Here is a 16161-nt window from a genome sequence, read left to right as displayed (position 1 = left end):
TGTGACGTCTATCCAATTCTGGGAAGCCGAGACGAGAGCCGTCGGAGGGAAATGACATTTTGTCACCGGAAGATCTGTTTCATGCAGTTTAAGAGGCTAGGAGGGTGCTGACGAGATATCATTTCCTAGAGTTATATTGTTGCAAATCGTATTGTATTTTATAAAACGTTTTTCAAGGAATAGACGTGTAAAGTTTGATGAATTTATAAATTTTTCACGTATTCGTTTCAGTTCTTCTTTGGTCTTCAATATATTTCTAGATTGGAGTAGATTCGTAATTACGATAAAATTTATAGATGAGATGATGATGATGATGATACTAATGACGATGATGACTGAAGAATGATGACAATGACTGGTCAATCGACCAGCTTGGCCATCTCGCTAAATTCTTCGGACTTCGCCGGACTTCGCCGGAAGAACTGCGTATGACTTCTCCTTGGCATATGGGCTCTCCCAGGTCGTACCCGGTCATACTAGGGTACCTGATATTGAGACCCATACTGCGTCTTTGCTGGATCTTCTGTTAACCAACCATCCTGATGACTACCAAGTGATGGTCAAGGCTCCTCTTGGATCTTCTGACCATTGCTTGGTAAGTTCTTCTGTGCCCTTGTCGCGTCCCACGGGGGCTCGACCACCGGGGAAGCGACAAGTTTGGCACTACAGGTCAGCAGATTGGGACGGGCTCCGGGAATTCCTGGCCTCGTACCCGTGGAGGCAGCTATGCTTCGTCTCGGGTGATCCTAGCATGTGCGCTGACTCTGTGGCCGACGTCATACGGCAGGGTATGGAATGCTTCATTCCAAACTCTGTCGTGTCCGTCGGTGGGCGGAGTCAGCCCTGGTTTGATGGGCCTTGCGCTAAGGCTTCACGTCATAAGCAAGAGGCCTACCAAGCCTGGGCATCAGCGCACGCGTGCAAGGATCCGAAGACCCCCGAGTTACGAACCGCACTTAACGCTGCCTCCCGTTCAGTAAAGAAGTATATGGCCAAGGCGAAGTCTAGGCACATTGGCAGAATTGGCGAGCGACTACTTGGTTACCCCTCCGGGAGTCGAGCCTTCTGGTCGCTGGCCAAAGCTGTCGTGGGTAATTTCTGTCACTCCTCACTACCGCCCCTGCGGAAATCAGACGATTCTCTGGCCCACACGGCAAAGGGGAAAGCCGATCTTCTGGGCAACCTCTTTGCCTCAAACTCGACTCTTGATGACAAGGGGGCCACACCGCCTACCATCCCGCGGTGTGAGGGTTCTATGCCTGATATACGCTTTACGCAGAGAGCTGTCAGGCGAGCTCTATTGTCCCTTGATGTCAAGAAGTCGAGTGGGCCGGACGAAATCCCCGCAGTGGTGCTGAGGACGTGTGCTCCCGAGTTGACTCCCATCTTAACGCGCTTATTCTCGCTTTCCTATACCACAGGTGAAGTACCGTCTTCGTGGAAGGTAGCCCTCGTTCACCCGATTCCTAAAAAGGGTGACCGCAGTGACCCGGCTAATTACAGGCCTATTGCGATAACCTCCTTGCTCTCAAAGGTAATGGAGCGTGTGGTTAATACCCAGCTTCTGAGGTACCTCGAGGATCGCCAGCTGATCAGCGATCACCAATATGGTTTCCGCAAGGGCCGTTCAGCTGGTGATCTTCTGGTGTACCTCACACACCGATGGGCGCAAGCCGTTGAGAGTAATGGTGAGGCGTTGGCGGTTAGCCTGGATATCGCAAAGGCCTTTGACCGGGTCTGGCATAGGGCCCTTCTCGCGAAGCTTCCATCTTACGGTCTTCCCGAGAGGTTGTGCACATGGACAGCCAGTTTTCTGTCTGAGCGGCAAATCAAAGTCGTAGTTGACGGGTGCTGCTCAGACACGAAGCCTGTTAATGCTGGCGTGCCCCAGGGCTCTGTCCTCTCTCCCACGCTATTCATTCTGCATATCAATGACATGTTGCAAAAATCTAGCAGCATTCATTGCTATGCGGATGATAGTACGGGAGATGCTGTGTACACAGGCCGTGCAAACACCTCTCGGACTCTCGTGGAGGAAAGCAGAATCCGACTTGTGTCTGAAATCGAGAACTCTCTGGAGCAGGTCTCGACATGGGGTCGACTTAACCTTGTTGAGTTCAACCCCACGAAGACGCAAGTCTGCGCGTTCACCGCTAAAAAAACCCCATTCGTCATAGCGCCACGGTTCCAGGGAATTCCACTCACCATTGATAAAAGTATAGGGATCCTAGGAGTTGACATATCGTGTGATGTGCAATACCGGGGTCATTTGGACGTTAAGGCGAAGTTGGCATCAAGGAAGCTGGGCGTCCTGAACAGAGCGAAGCGGTACTTCACTGCGGGGCAACTCCTTCTGCTTTATAAGGCGCAAGTGAGACCCCACATGGAGTACTGCTCGCATCTCTGGGCAGGAGCACCCCAATACCAACTTAACCCACTTGACTCCGTACAGAAACGCGCAGTACGAATCGTCAACGATCCGAGGATTTCCGACCGGCTAGAACCTTTAAGTTTACGGAGGGACATAGGTTCCCTCTGCGTGTTCTACCGGCTTTACAATGGTGAGTGTTCCCACGAACTATTTGACCTGGTGCCTACATCACCGTTCCTCCATCGCACCACTCGCCGAAGGATGAAGTTCCATCCACACCAACTGGACTCGTGGCGGTCCTCCACGGTTCGATTTGCGCGGACGTTCTTGCCACGGACGTGCAAGATGTGGAATGAACTTCCTTCTGAGGTATTCCCGGAGCGCTATGACATGGGGCTCTTCAAAAAAGGTGCAAAAAGAGCTCTCCTTCAAAGCCGGCGATGCATTGGCGACTCCTCTGGTGTTGCAAATGTCCATAGGCGACGTTGACTACTTTCCATCAGGTAGCACGTCTGCTTTATCGTCAGGTTCAAATATAAAAAAAAAAAAAAAAAAAAAAAAATTCTGAAACTAACATATCCAAAAATTTTGTCGACACCAATTCATCGAGATGTAAAGGTGCCGATTGTGAAAAGGATTTTAAAATGAAGCCAATTAGTAAAAAATCTTATTTCTAACAAATTATTAACATCTTTGAACAGCGACAACTTGAAAGTCATCTTAAGTGAGTTAGCTAGTATTCAAGCGCTTTGAGATTTTACATTATTATGGAGAACCGAGTCTGAAGGTAGGGAAGGAAATGACATTTTGTCACCGGAAAGTTCATCGGCTGCATTTTAAGAGGCTGGGAGAGTGAATACTGGATTCAAATGAATGATTATTCGTGATTGTGGATTTGTGGTCGGTTCCATTCATGTTTTAGAAGTGAAAAAGTACAAATTAAAATGTATAAGTTTGTAGATTTCGTGGAAGAAAATGTTTAAGCTGAATGTCTAATTCGAAAAATGCCAGGCGCTAAACGTCTATTTCGTTAAATGAGACTACGTCAAACCATTATTGTTCTACTGGGGTTGGGTTCCTGGTCATATAAAATATGTTTATACTATAATTCAAGACTTGCCAAATTTGGTACCAGTTCGCAAAGCTATAACAACATGATTTAAACATTCAAGTGATTTTGGTCCCTCGCGGCAGATTTGCGACTAAATAAATATTCCGTACCAGCATTTCAAAAGGTTCTTTAAACATTTTAAAATCATAGTTAAGCGGTACCTAAAGCCATTTTAAAAGTGGTTACAAAATAAAACTCCAGAAAAGAGCTAATAGTGTCACTTTAGGGTTGAAAGCACTTCCTACGGGCGACGTCGCTAAGTGAAATTTAATTCAACACTTAAAAATTGCAAGCAATGGCGCGGCGGAGTGATTGCCGGATGGGATGCTCACCCCCTCGAGTTCTAAAAGGGGGGTGACGTTAGGTGACCGGGTGAGGCGAGGTGAGAAGGGGTGAGGCGGGGTGAGAAATGATCTCTATGGCTAATGGAGCGTTGCGATTGCGGGAGTCATTAATCTTGATAATGAGCTCAGAAGTCCTCATAGTGCTGACTATTTTTTTCTGTTCCTCCTTTTGAAGCGAGTTTGCAAAAATTAAGTTAATGCTGTACGAAGATTTAGTTTGAGGGCCTCGTTTTCGTAAATATTATTGCGGTCAATGTATTGAAGTATACCTAAACGATTATTGGGTGAAAAATGATCGATGATATTTTATTGACTTTAAAGACTATATCTTACAATACTACACTTTAGACTGCCAAGTTATTTTCTTTGATTTTTGTTTAGTTGGCCTTTGTACAATAATGGAAACTTAAGATGCTGTCTGTAACTTGAAAGTTTGAATAAATATACGCCCGTAATGAATAAAATCAATCGATTAAATATTTTGAGTACCCAAATTCAATTAGTTGGGTGGGCAAAATATTCAATAGATTTAGGATTACTAACATTAGCAATATTTGGATTAATTCGGCTTCAACCATAACAGGTTTACAATAGTAAAGATAGATGTGCTGTGTGTTCCAGGCGGAGAAGTATGAAGTGGAGGTGGACGAGTCGAGGGCGGCGCTCGCGGCGCGGGTCTTCGGGAAGTACCTGAAGGCGGATGACGGAGACGCTGTGACCGACGTCGTACCCGCCGATGTCGTCGACGACGCCAGCTCGCAGCTCGAAGGTGGGAAGTGGTACTGTGCGTCGCGGGTTGTGAACAAGCTCCCGAAGGCGGAAGACTGCGACGCGGTCACTGATGTCGTGCCCGCTGACGTCGTTGACGACGCTGGCTCGCAGCTCGAAGGTGGGCAGTGCGGCTGTACACCGATTTATCGATTGTCGTTACAGACTTTCATGAGAAAAAAATGTATTTATTTTGGGGTCTACGAGGTTACATGCACGTATTTATACAATACTAGCTTTACCTGCGGCTTCGCAACACTTACAGAATTTTTTATGTATCCCTCAGGACTGGACATTTTTTCCAGATCAAGTGTACCCTTGTATATCTTATTCAGACCTCCTGAAAACAAAATTTCATGGAAATCGGTTATGTAGTTAGACATAACTGTATGCTTGTGAAGGCGTAGCAAGCAAACAAACAAAGAAACAAACACAAGGAACTCACATTTATATTCATAATAATAGTTACGAATTTTTATTATATTACTACCACCGGTTTGAACTTAGTAATGCTAGAACTTTAGGTCTTAGGTACTTAGCGTAGGGTGTAGGGACAATTTTGTGTTTCGAGCGCTGAATTGCTCCATCCTTAGACCCTAGTAATTTAAGGGACCATTCTAAACCAACTTTAGATAATGAAGATAAAGTTTTAGGTAAATGTTTTGGGTAGGGAGTGAAAATGTTGTGAGCTTCGGGTGTTTTTATGTTCCTAATTTTGACACTGTAAAAGTACCTTTCTACAAAAGATATGAGAGGTAACTAAGCTGCGGATACCAATATAGAAAGTTAGGATATTTCTTTTTTGTTTTTTTTTTTTATTATATAGAAGTAACAAACGAGCATGCAGTCCACCTGACGGTAAGTGGCTACTGCCGCCCATGGACACCTGTAATCAACCTCAGATAGGTTTAGATATTCCTACCTGAGGTCGGCTACAGCTGCGCCGCTACCCCTGAGGACTAAGCTGGAACGCATCTGAAAAGTCTGTCTCTCATACCACACCCTTCAAAACGGAACACAGCAGCACTTAACACTGCTGTTATTAGGTAGAAATAGGTGTGGCGGTGGTGCCGCCGGAGTCGAACCACAAAGGGTCTACCACCGTCCCTTCTTCTTTCAATTAAAATCTACTTGACATTAATCCGCTACCAACCTGTATGCTTATATTTAAACAATTTAATTGATTATTATAGAAACCAAATAGGTCATATGGGAAACCAGACCTACTAATACAGCTGTTTATTTATATGGCTTTTGTGCGAGGTAATTAGCGAGCACGCAATCTTCGAGCTCATTAAATACGAAACTGCTTCATGCTAGAGTTGGTGTGGAAACTCACCGTTCAAACCACACTCCCGGTATTCCCGGAGCGCTATGACATGGGGCTCTTTAAGTGCAAAAAGAGCTCTCCTCCAAAGCTGGTGGTGCATTGGCGACTCCTCTGGTGTTGCAAATGTTCATAGGCGACGTTGACTACTTTGCATCAGGTAGCACGTCTGCTTTATCGTTAGGCTCAAATATATGAAAAAAAAAACACTCTACCTCGTAAAGCGCTCTACCACCCTTTTAAGTTGGAAATGTATAGCAGTGATAGCTTAGTCGTTGAAACAGCCACTCGATCGTGGGGTCCGAGGTTCGAACACAAGGCATGACCTGTAATTTTTCTAATTTATTTGAGTATTCGAAATTAATTAGCACTTGCTTTAACGGTGAAAGAAAACATTGTGAGGAAACTTGCATACTGATAGTTGTTAAAAAGAAGTTCTTAAAGGTATGTGAAGTCTACCAATACGCACTTGGCCTGTGCGGTGGATTAGGGCCTCCACTCTGAAAGGAGACCCGTGCCCAGCAGTGGGACAGTAGTGGGTTGACGAAGAAGTTGTTCTTTTTTTATAATATAGGAGTAGCAGACGAACATGCAGTTCACCTGATGTTAAGTGGCTTCTGCCGCCCATGGACATCTGTTATCAACCACACATAGGATTATATTCCTAACTGAGGTTGGCCACAAATGCGTCGCTATCCGTGAGGACTAAGCTGGAACGCATGTGAAATGTATGTCTCCCTTACCACACCCTTCAAACCAGAACACAGCAGCGTATAACACTGCTATGATTGTGAGGTAGAAATAGGTGTGGCGGTGGTGCCGCCGGAATCCAACCACAAAGGGTTCTACTTTCAAAAATATAAAAAATACAAATATCATAAAAATCCAGTCCACCCTACTGGACTCTTAAACTCTCCCTCTTATACATCCATATGTAATTATGTTGAGCATAACGAAAACTTTCATATTATCATTTTTATATTTTTTTTATTTTTATTCATCTCTCATCTCCCACCTTCCAGGCGGCTCAAAGGACATATTCGGCGAGTGTATCCGATGCGTGAAGAGTTTCCTAGCGGGCACCCCGTTCGCGGAGTTCGAGCGCTCGATGTACTTCCACCGCTACCTGCAGTGGAAGTGGCTGGAGGCGCAGCCCATCACGCAGAACACGTTCCGCATGTACCGCGTGCTCGGCAAGGGCGGCTTCGGCGAGGTCTGCGCTTGTCAGGTGAGGGGGTTTGGTGTTTCTGATACAGATAATCGATGGAAAGAAAGACGGATGGACGTATGGAAGGATGGATGGATGGTTAGATGTGTGTGTGAATGGATGGATGGATGAAAGAATGGGTGGATGGAAGGATGGACGGATAGAAGGATCGATGGATGGAAGGTTGGACGGATAGATGGATGGTTGGAAGGATGCATAGATGGCGTGAGGAGTACGAGCGCTCGATGTACTTCCACCCCTACCTGTAGTGGAAGTGGCTGGAGGCGTAGCCCACGTTCCGCACGTACCGCGTGCTCGGCAAGGGCGGCTTCGGCGAGGTCTGCGCTTGTCAGGTGAGGGGGTTTGGTGATAAATCTGCAGGTTATATCACTCGGAGGACCCATAACCGATGAGGAAGAAATGTCCTCGAATGGTGAGTACTTGGACCGATGTGCGATGGGGAAAGGTCCTCGAGTGGCAACGAAGTTTAGGTAAAAGGAACTCAGGTCGCCCCCAACCAGATGGACCGACAACCTGAAGAAGACGGCGGGAAACGGATTCGAAAGGTGCAAACATTTATGCGGTGCAACCTAATTCGCTTAGGTTACCGGTCTTCTATTTCACATCGATCACTATTACATTTGCCTTAAAGGACCATTTTTATTTCGTTTCTAACCAAGTATTACGTAGACATCAAATCCGGGGTCTTTGCTTTGCTTATTTATTACGACTTGGAGCCGAGGAGTTTGGAAGGCCCTTCGGTGTCAAAAACGAATGAAGATAACTAACACTAAATAGTTTTTTCCAAAATTCACTAAGATGCAATTCTTCTTCCAGGTGAGAGCGACAGGCAAGATGTACGCTTGCAAGAAGCTAGAAAAGAAGCGAATCAAGAAGCGAAAGGGAGAGGCGATGGTGTTGATAGAGAAGCAAATACTGCAGCGGATCAACTCGAGGTTCGTCGTGAACCTCGCGTACGCGTACGAGACGAAAGATGCGCTCTGTCTCGTTCTCACTATTATGAATGGTATGTATAATATGTAATAATAATTATTATTGTTTAAAAACTAAAAACCATGCTAAAATCGCATAATGAAAATCGTTAATCCTTACGATTCTGATGAGAACGGGATAAAATTATTAAAATCGTGTATTGTTTTTGATTTTTGATAATTTTTCAAAGTTTTAAATTAATCTGACTGTTCAAAGTGGGTAAAAATCGAGTTCTAAGATTCCGTTACATACATACAGGTCAAGCTAATAAAAGCGTCGTAAAAAGGCATTGCTAACAACTACTAGGTATTTTATACCCGTACATAATTATACAGCTACTTAGCGATAGGACTGCCTATTGCATACTGTTTGACCTGTGTATGTATTTTGCTATTATTTACATTCAACTGTAAGTGTGCAATAAAGAGTATTCTATCTATCTATCTATGTATACAGAACATACTAAAAAACGTATGAAATGGCGACACCATTTCATACGTTTTTTAGTATGTTCCTTCTAGGTATTGCAATGATACATTTATTGTTGCAGTACTATTATACTTATCTGACTTAAGAAGTTCTTAGGGGTAATATTTCAAAAAAATCATGTAGCAATGTGTTCACACGCAAGAACCTATTACAAAAAAAAATAATAATAATTAGTATGTACCAACGTACATATAATATCTCATATACAAAATAAAATATTTAAGATTACTATAAAAGATTGTTTATAAAAATTAATTCTCTTCGTTTTTCTCAAATTCCTTAAAAAAAATAAAAAAAATTGAAATCACTATTCTACGATCTATTTAAGATAATAATATATATATATATATATATATATATATGTATATTTAAGCCTGTATTTTCGGGGTAGTTGAGCGAACATAAAAATTTGAAATATTTTTTTAAATTTTGAAACTGATTATAACCCAGAGGATGTTAATTCCAGGTGGTGACCTGAAGTTCCACATATACAACATGTGTAGCGCTGAGCCTGGGTTAGGTCTAGACCGAGCTCGCTTCTACGCCGCACAGGTGGCATGCGGTCTAGAACACTTGCACAAGATGGGCATCGTTTACAGGTATTATGATACTAGTATTTAGTTTAATCTAATCTTAAAAAATAAAGCAGTGATAGCCTAGTGGTTAAGAAACGCGGCCTCTCGATCGAGGGGTCCGAGGTTCATATCCTAGGCACGCACCTCTGATTTTCAAATTTATGTGCGTATTAGAAATTAATTATCACTTGCTTAAACGGTGAAGGAAAACATCGTGAGGAAACCTGCATACCTGAGAGATTTATATAAAAAAAAAAATCTTAAAGGTATGTGAAGTCTACCAATTCGCACTTGGCCAGCGCGGTGGACTAATCCTTCTCATTCTGAGAGGAGACCCGTGCCCAGCAGTGGGACAGTAAGGGGTTGATGATGATGATTTAGTTTAATCTGGTAGCCTAGGACCTAAGGTAGGTAGGTAAGATAGGACCTAAGTAAAGTCTGAAAGTTGCCTACAAAAAATTTCATGTTTTCTTTGGTTTGGACTTGATTATAACTTTATATAGTGTATATCCAGTGATGTTCTTCTTTCTATGTATTTCATGTCCTTGTGTGTATCATAAACTATACTCTGATTCATAATTAGGTGTCCAAAATGTAAACAAAGGTGTTGACCTATCAAGAAAATACGTTAGAAATGGTAGTTTTTATTTTTGTCGATATTTAAGTATTACAACAATAATAAAATAATAATCTAAATAAATTAAGATTAATTCACATTTTCTAATATTTATATCACCTCAATTTCGTTCCATACAGTAATAATAATAAAAAACAAAGTTTATGGTAGAAAATTAAAATGTGATAATGGTAACACAATTGGAATCCAAGACATTTTTTGTGCTGTCATTTTTAAGTTTTGTAACTGATATTATTCATTTTCGTGATTGTGATCAAACTCTAATGTTTTCTCGTTTACATAATTCGTTTGTTAAATTGTGTATATTTGTTAAATCTTCGTTTTTTGTTGAGTTTGTTAAAGTTTGTGTTTCTTGTTAATTTTGACAGTGACATTTCTTTGTTTACATTTTGGACACCTAATTATGAATCAGACTATAGATGAATATTAGCTGTATATTAGGAAAATTAACATATAGTTGACTTTTCTATTTCTATTAATCTTCACTTTTATTTCCCTCCTTATTCTCTCCCTCCATTTTATACAGCGTTCCACCATGTCTTCCTCGTGTGTTTCTAACACCTTTCTATATCTCCCATTTTCCCCTCATTTTCTCCCTTCTGTCTATTTCTACTCTCGCCCTTTCTCGCTCTTCCCTCTCTTTTTTTTTCACTTCTCTCTTCCCACATCTCTCATCTCTTCCCTACTCTTAATTATTTCAATTTGAATTATTTCTACTATTTCTCTCCCGCTCTCTTATTCGCTCCTCTCACTCCCTATCTCTCTCTTCCCACACAATTCCTCCATTCTTCCATAATTTATCACTAATTCTTTTCCCCATTCCCAGGGATTGCAAGCCAGAGAACATCCTACTGGACGACGCGGGTCACGTGCGTATCTCCGATCTCGGATTGGCCGTGGACGTGCCCGACGGTGGGTCGGTGCGTGGGCGAGTGGGCACCGTGGGCTATATGGCTCCGGAGGTAAGGACTCTTAGGCCATTCATGGTGTATTTTAATATACTATAGGAGTAGCAGACGAGCATCAAAAGGTATTAAAACATAAGGTGCTAAAAACAAGTGGTTAGACCATGGAGTTACCACCCTATCTCTGCCTAATAACAGCAGTGTTAAGCGTGCGATTAAATGTATGGTAAGGGAGACATACTTTTCTGAGGGGTTCGTGCTTAGTCCTCAGGGGTAGCGGCGTCTGTCTCTGGCCTATCTGTGGCCGACCTCAGGTAGGAAACTAATCTTTTCTGGGGTTGATTACAGATTTCCATGGGCGGCAGTAGCCACTTACCATCAGGTGGCCTGCATGCTCGTCTGCTACTCCTATATTATAATTAAAAAAAAAATGCTTAAATAGATTCTGTGAAGTGTAAGTTTGAACATTTTCATTATTTTTGTTGTAACTTATACAAATATAAGTTTATTGTATTTCAGGTGATAGACAACGAACGGTATACGTTCAGTCCGGACTGGTTCTCGTTTGGGTGTTTGGTGTTCGAGATGATAGAGGGCAGGGCGCCCTTCAGAGCGCGGAAGGAAAAGGTCAAAAGGGAGGAGGTGGATAGGAGAGTTAAGGTTGGTGTTGATTTTACTATCTAAATATATATAACTCAAAGGTGACTGACATAGTGATCTATCAACACACAACCTAAACCACTGGACGGATCGGGCTGAAATTTGGCATGCAGGTAGATGTTATGACGTAGGCATCCGATAAGAAAGGATTTTGATTAATTATAACCCCCAAGGGGATGAAAATATTACTTCGTAACGCGAGCGAAGCCGCGGGCAAAAGCTCGTTGTGTAAATAATGACAATGTATGAAGATATATTAATAGGATAAGAGATTTGTATTATTTATTGTGGTATACTCCGCGCCGAACTGCTAGTCCGCTCTGAATATAGAAATGAGTCGCGTCGCCACAGCAAATTGTATGACTACACCTGCTCGCGACAACTTCAGAGCGGACTAGCAGTTTGGCGCGGACTATGCTCAAAATAAGCAGTTCCAATTTTTAATAATAATATGTGAAGGGGTTATCATTTTATTTATATTGCCATACTAATAAATAGATTTTGGGATATAATATTGTGAGTGTCAAAATACGAACCTGTCTAGATATTGAAAAGAGGGTTTCAGGTTTTAATTGACATCAATAAATTGAGAACAAAAATATTTTTAGTTTTTTTTTCTTATATAATATCTCTGACATCGATGATCCTGTTGGCATAGGCCTCCTCTAGCTGTTGTCATCGCTTCCTGTCCAGCGCAACACTTCTCGAATATGACAAGGAATTTAAGTAGTTTAATAAATAAAATGCCTTTATATTTTCAGCATGAACAAGAGAAGTATTCGAGCAAGTTCAGCGAGTGCGCACGAGCACTGTGCCAAGCGCTGCTCGCCAAGAGCGCCTCTGCTCGCTTGGGAGGCGCACACGGCAAGCGCGGCGCCGCCAGGGTGAGCTCGAGACACCCACACGCAAACATACACACACCCACACACACACGCACACGCCCATACACGCACTCATACAAATACGCACGCGCATACACACAATCGCGCGCTCATGTACTCGCGCGCGTTCATTCACACATACATATACACACACACTCATAAAATAACTCACGTACACACATGGAAACACACAGTAACGCATACACATACATATGTACACAATCGCGCGCGCACATACTTGCGCGCATACATACACACATTCACGCATATACATACACAAACACGCGCACACGCATGTATATGCATGCACATTGCACATACAGCCAGAAATGTTAATGTCAGCAATGATAAAGACAAAGGAGGCATGGGACGCAACGTACATCTATGCGACAGAAACCTTCAAGGAACTACGTATCCAACAAAGAGAAAGAGCTCGAACGACTCGAGCGAACGAGCCAAGTAGTTGGAAATAGTTCAGAATTACTTAGTGGTGATCCCACGGAGAACAACAAAGTTAGAAGCGAGAGAGGTGGTTTTTTAGTCGCTACCTACTTGACACATGCGCACGTAACCCTACACACAGATATCTCTCTCACACACACGCACACAGACACACGCGCGAACAATGCTAAGTAAGCTGAATCCATAAGAGAAGAGGTTATTAATTTTGTCGGTATAAGTCACCAAAGCCCGACATACGGGATCCGAATCACCTTGATCCTGAGGTAATTAATTGTATTTTACTCCTACGATTAAAAATTACAACACACACACACACACATTCTTTAAGATTGTAATAAGTATCACAAATAAATTCGATTTGTTTTGTTTAGGTAAAAGCACACCGGTTCTTCGCGCGGCTCAACTGGGCGCGGCTCGAGGCCGGAATGGTGAAAGCACCATTTGTACCTGATGTAAGTTTGAAAATCTTTTCCAAAATATTACTACAATTATTTTTTCGTTAATTATAAATCGTCTGGACTAAGATACCGTATGATCAGATTACAATTGTTATATAATGCATAACAATTTTTTATAGCTTGCTGTATTTTTTTTATAATATAGTAGTAGCATACGAGCATGCAGTCCACTTGATGGTAAGTTGCTACTGCCGCCCATGGACATCTGTAATAAACCCCAGATAGGATTAGATATGCCTACCTGAGGTCGACCACAGATGCGCCGCTACTTCAGAGGACTGAGCTGGAACGCCTCGGAAAAGTATGTATGCCTTTCAAACTAGAACACAGCAGCGCTTAACACTGCTGTTATGAGACAGAAATAGGTGTAGCGGTGATGCCGCCAGAGTCGAACCACTTTAAAATAACAAATTTCTAAATTTTAATCTTGTTAGTAAAAAGTAGTAAAGTAAAATTGATGTTAGTATTTCAGGAACCTGAATTTTTAACTGAAGTTATTTTATTTAAATTAGTTTGTATATTAACTTAATGTTCTAACTTGATCATATTTCAGCCGCACGCGGTATACGCGAAGGACGTGCTAGACATAGAGCAGTTCTCGACGGTGAAGGGAGTGAACCTGGACGCGGCGGACGACACGTTCTACGGCAAGTTCAACACGGGCTCCGTGTCCATCCCCTGGCAGGCCGAGATGATCGAGACCGGCTGCTTCGCGGAGCTCAACGTGTTCGCCAGAGGTGCGTGCCGGGATACACGGCGAACTGTTCGCCAAACATTGACGAATATATTTTTTTTTTTTTACGAATATCCACTGCAACATGGGGATCATTACGAAACTTCGCCGAACAAAGACATTCGGCGGTGTGTCATTTGTCGAACTTTGACAAATGTTTTATGTTATATTGGTAATTTACGAAATTTCACCGAATAAAGATGGTGAGTTTCTCTGGAATATTTACCGAATAGTTCGGCGAATATTGACGAATATGAAATGTAACATTTAGATACTTACGAGTTACTCGCTGATTAAGTTCCCAAACAATGTCAAATATATCATTACCGAACAATGACGAGTATGTTAACACAGCGTTCGAATATAGACACATAATCATTTGATTAGTGTCAAATACTATACATTTAGTAGTTGAGCTCAACGTGTTCGCCAGAGGTGCGTGCAGGGTACTCGGCGAATAGTTCGCCGAACATTGGCGAATGCGTATGCAATGTTAGTCGCGAATATAATACAACATTGAGATACTGCCGAATACTTCATAAAACAAGGATTAATATGTAGTACAACATTTACACACTCGTTGAGATGTCGTCGCATAGTTCGTCCAATACGTATACAATCCAAAACAAATGAGCAATCCGCCGAGTAATTTGCCAAACAATGATGAAATGTAATACAATATTGAGGTACTCGCGAATATTGCTCCGAATAGCTAGTAATGTAATATTAATACTTAGTACTTTTGTCTCGTCTACGCTAAGGGAAGGGTCTGTACTCTATAGTCTCTATACACCTTTTTGTTTTATTTACGAGGGGGAAACCTTCAAAAGGTATCCGGATTATGTGAGATCTTTACTGCACTAAACCTCTCCCCGGTGGCCGTCCTCAATGCTTGTGAGAGAACTCCGGGATCAGCGACGGAACACAATTGGAGTCCTCCGAGCGCGATGCCCGGATCGGGCTCTGCCGACCACATTCCACACTATCTGGTTGGTGTTCACGACGGTATGCAACCACACATACCGCCGTCCTTCCCGGGGTTGCTGGCCGAAGCTGCTGCTGTTCGATCTCCCACTCTTGCCGCCCGCAACCCCGGAAGCCCCTTTTAGTCGCCTCATACGACAGGCAGGGGATACCGTAGTCCTATTCTGATCCCGGTACCCATGTACACGTAACCAATTTAACCATGTACGTGTTATGAGGATACCGTAGCCCTATTCTGATCCCACCGCTGCTGTCTGCGATATCCCAATACCGCACTTTATTAATAAACTGAACGAAACGACTTTAATATGAGAATCACTTTTATTCACTTCTATTAACAATTCGGGGAGAGTAACGGCTTACACGAGTGATTAAATGCGAATGAACCACGCTCTACCAGCGCGTGGACTTAAATACTACTCAAGTGACAAACAGCCTAAGAACTACCCTCTCACGTCACTTGTTTTGTTATAACAAGTGACGTGATTCATAATAAATTTAACTATTAATAAAATAACATTATATTGAAAATATTGTTTTAAAAATACGAGAATAAATATTTTAATATTATTATAATTTATATAATTTATTTGGTATGACTAATAAAGTGTGTTGAAGTACTACCGGAAGTCGTCCATATTTTAATCTAAATATTAATTCCACATTGACAATTAAAATTAACACGATAAAAATTAATATTATATATTATAAAATGCCTCACCGCCCATATACACGTAACCAATTTAACCATGTACGTGTTATGAGGATACCGTAGCCCTATTCTGATCCCGGTACACGTAACCAAGTTAACCAAGTGCGTGTTGTGTTCCAGCAGAGGAGGGTCGCGAGGCGCGCACGGCGGACCTGCAGCTGGCGCCGCCGCCCGCGCCGCCGCGCGACGACGCCGGCTGCTTCCTCTTCGCGCGCCGGGTGAGTGATGCCCAGTGGTCATGGCATAGATTAGTAAACATTACTCACGCCTAACTAGAAAATGTGCCCAGTTTTAGGAAATTTAAATACTTGCGTAAAAAAGTTTTGCCACGTCTCCGTGCTAAAATATCCCTAAAATATTTGAAATAATTATTTATTTATTATGTAAATTCATGTAAATTACGCAGTATTAGTTGGTTATTCGTAAATTTTCTCTAAAAATGTTTTTATTTGTCAAGAATTCAAAAAAAGAACTTACGATAATAAGCCATTTGTGGCTTCATTCAATTTCAAGGCGGCGAAGTATCTTTACTAATCTATGGGTA

The 16161-nt window shown here is 42.3% G+C and overlaps 1 protein-coding gene across 4 annotated transcripts in view; it reads left to right on the top strand.

Annotated features, from left to right (window-relative positions):
* The window catches only part of Gprk2 (G protein-coupled receptor kinase 2), a 79716-nt gene that overhangs the window by 61427 nt on the left and 2128 nt on the right, over nucleotides 1–16161 (top strand). Inside the window, exons 4-13 of one of the 4 annotated variants that reach the window (XM_073077728.1) lie at nucleotides 4448–4595; nucleotides 6944–7149; nucleotides 7966–8155; nucleotides 9077–9209; nucleotides 10649–10784; nucleotides 11247–11387; nucleotides 12149–12271; nucleotides 13102–13182; nucleotides 13742–13925; nucleotides 15741–15835. In XM_073077728.1, the coding sequence (XP_072933829.1) occupies nucleotides 4448–4595; nucleotides 6944–7149; nucleotides 7966–8155; nucleotides 9077–9209; nucleotides 10649–10784; nucleotides 11247–11387; nucleotides 12149–12271; nucleotides 13102–13182; nucleotides 13742–13925; nucleotides 15741–15835 (1437 nt within the window). Of the gene's footprint in view, nucleotides 1–4429; nucleotides 4716–6943; nucleotides 7150–7965; nucleotides 8156–9076; nucleotides 9210–10648; nucleotides 10785–11246; nucleotides 11388–12148; nucleotides 12272–13101; nucleotides 13183–13741; nucleotides 13926–15740; nucleotides 15836–16161 lie in introns of all 4 variants that reach the window. The other 3 variants (XM_073077711.1, XM_073077719.1, XM_073077702.1) reach the window with 3 other exon arrangements.

Source organism: Epargyreus clarus, unplaced genomic scaffold (assembly GCF_041222505.1).
Source record: "Epargyreus clarus isolate Ecla_fem2 unplaced genomic scaffold, WU_Ecla_fem_2.2 ptg000002l, whole genome shotgun sequence".
Classification (NCBI taxonomy): Eukaryota; Metazoa; Arthropoda; class Insecta; order Lepidoptera; family Hesperiidae; genus Epargyreus; species Epargyreus clarus.
This window is presented reverse-complemented; position numbering and strand designations above follow the sequence as displayed.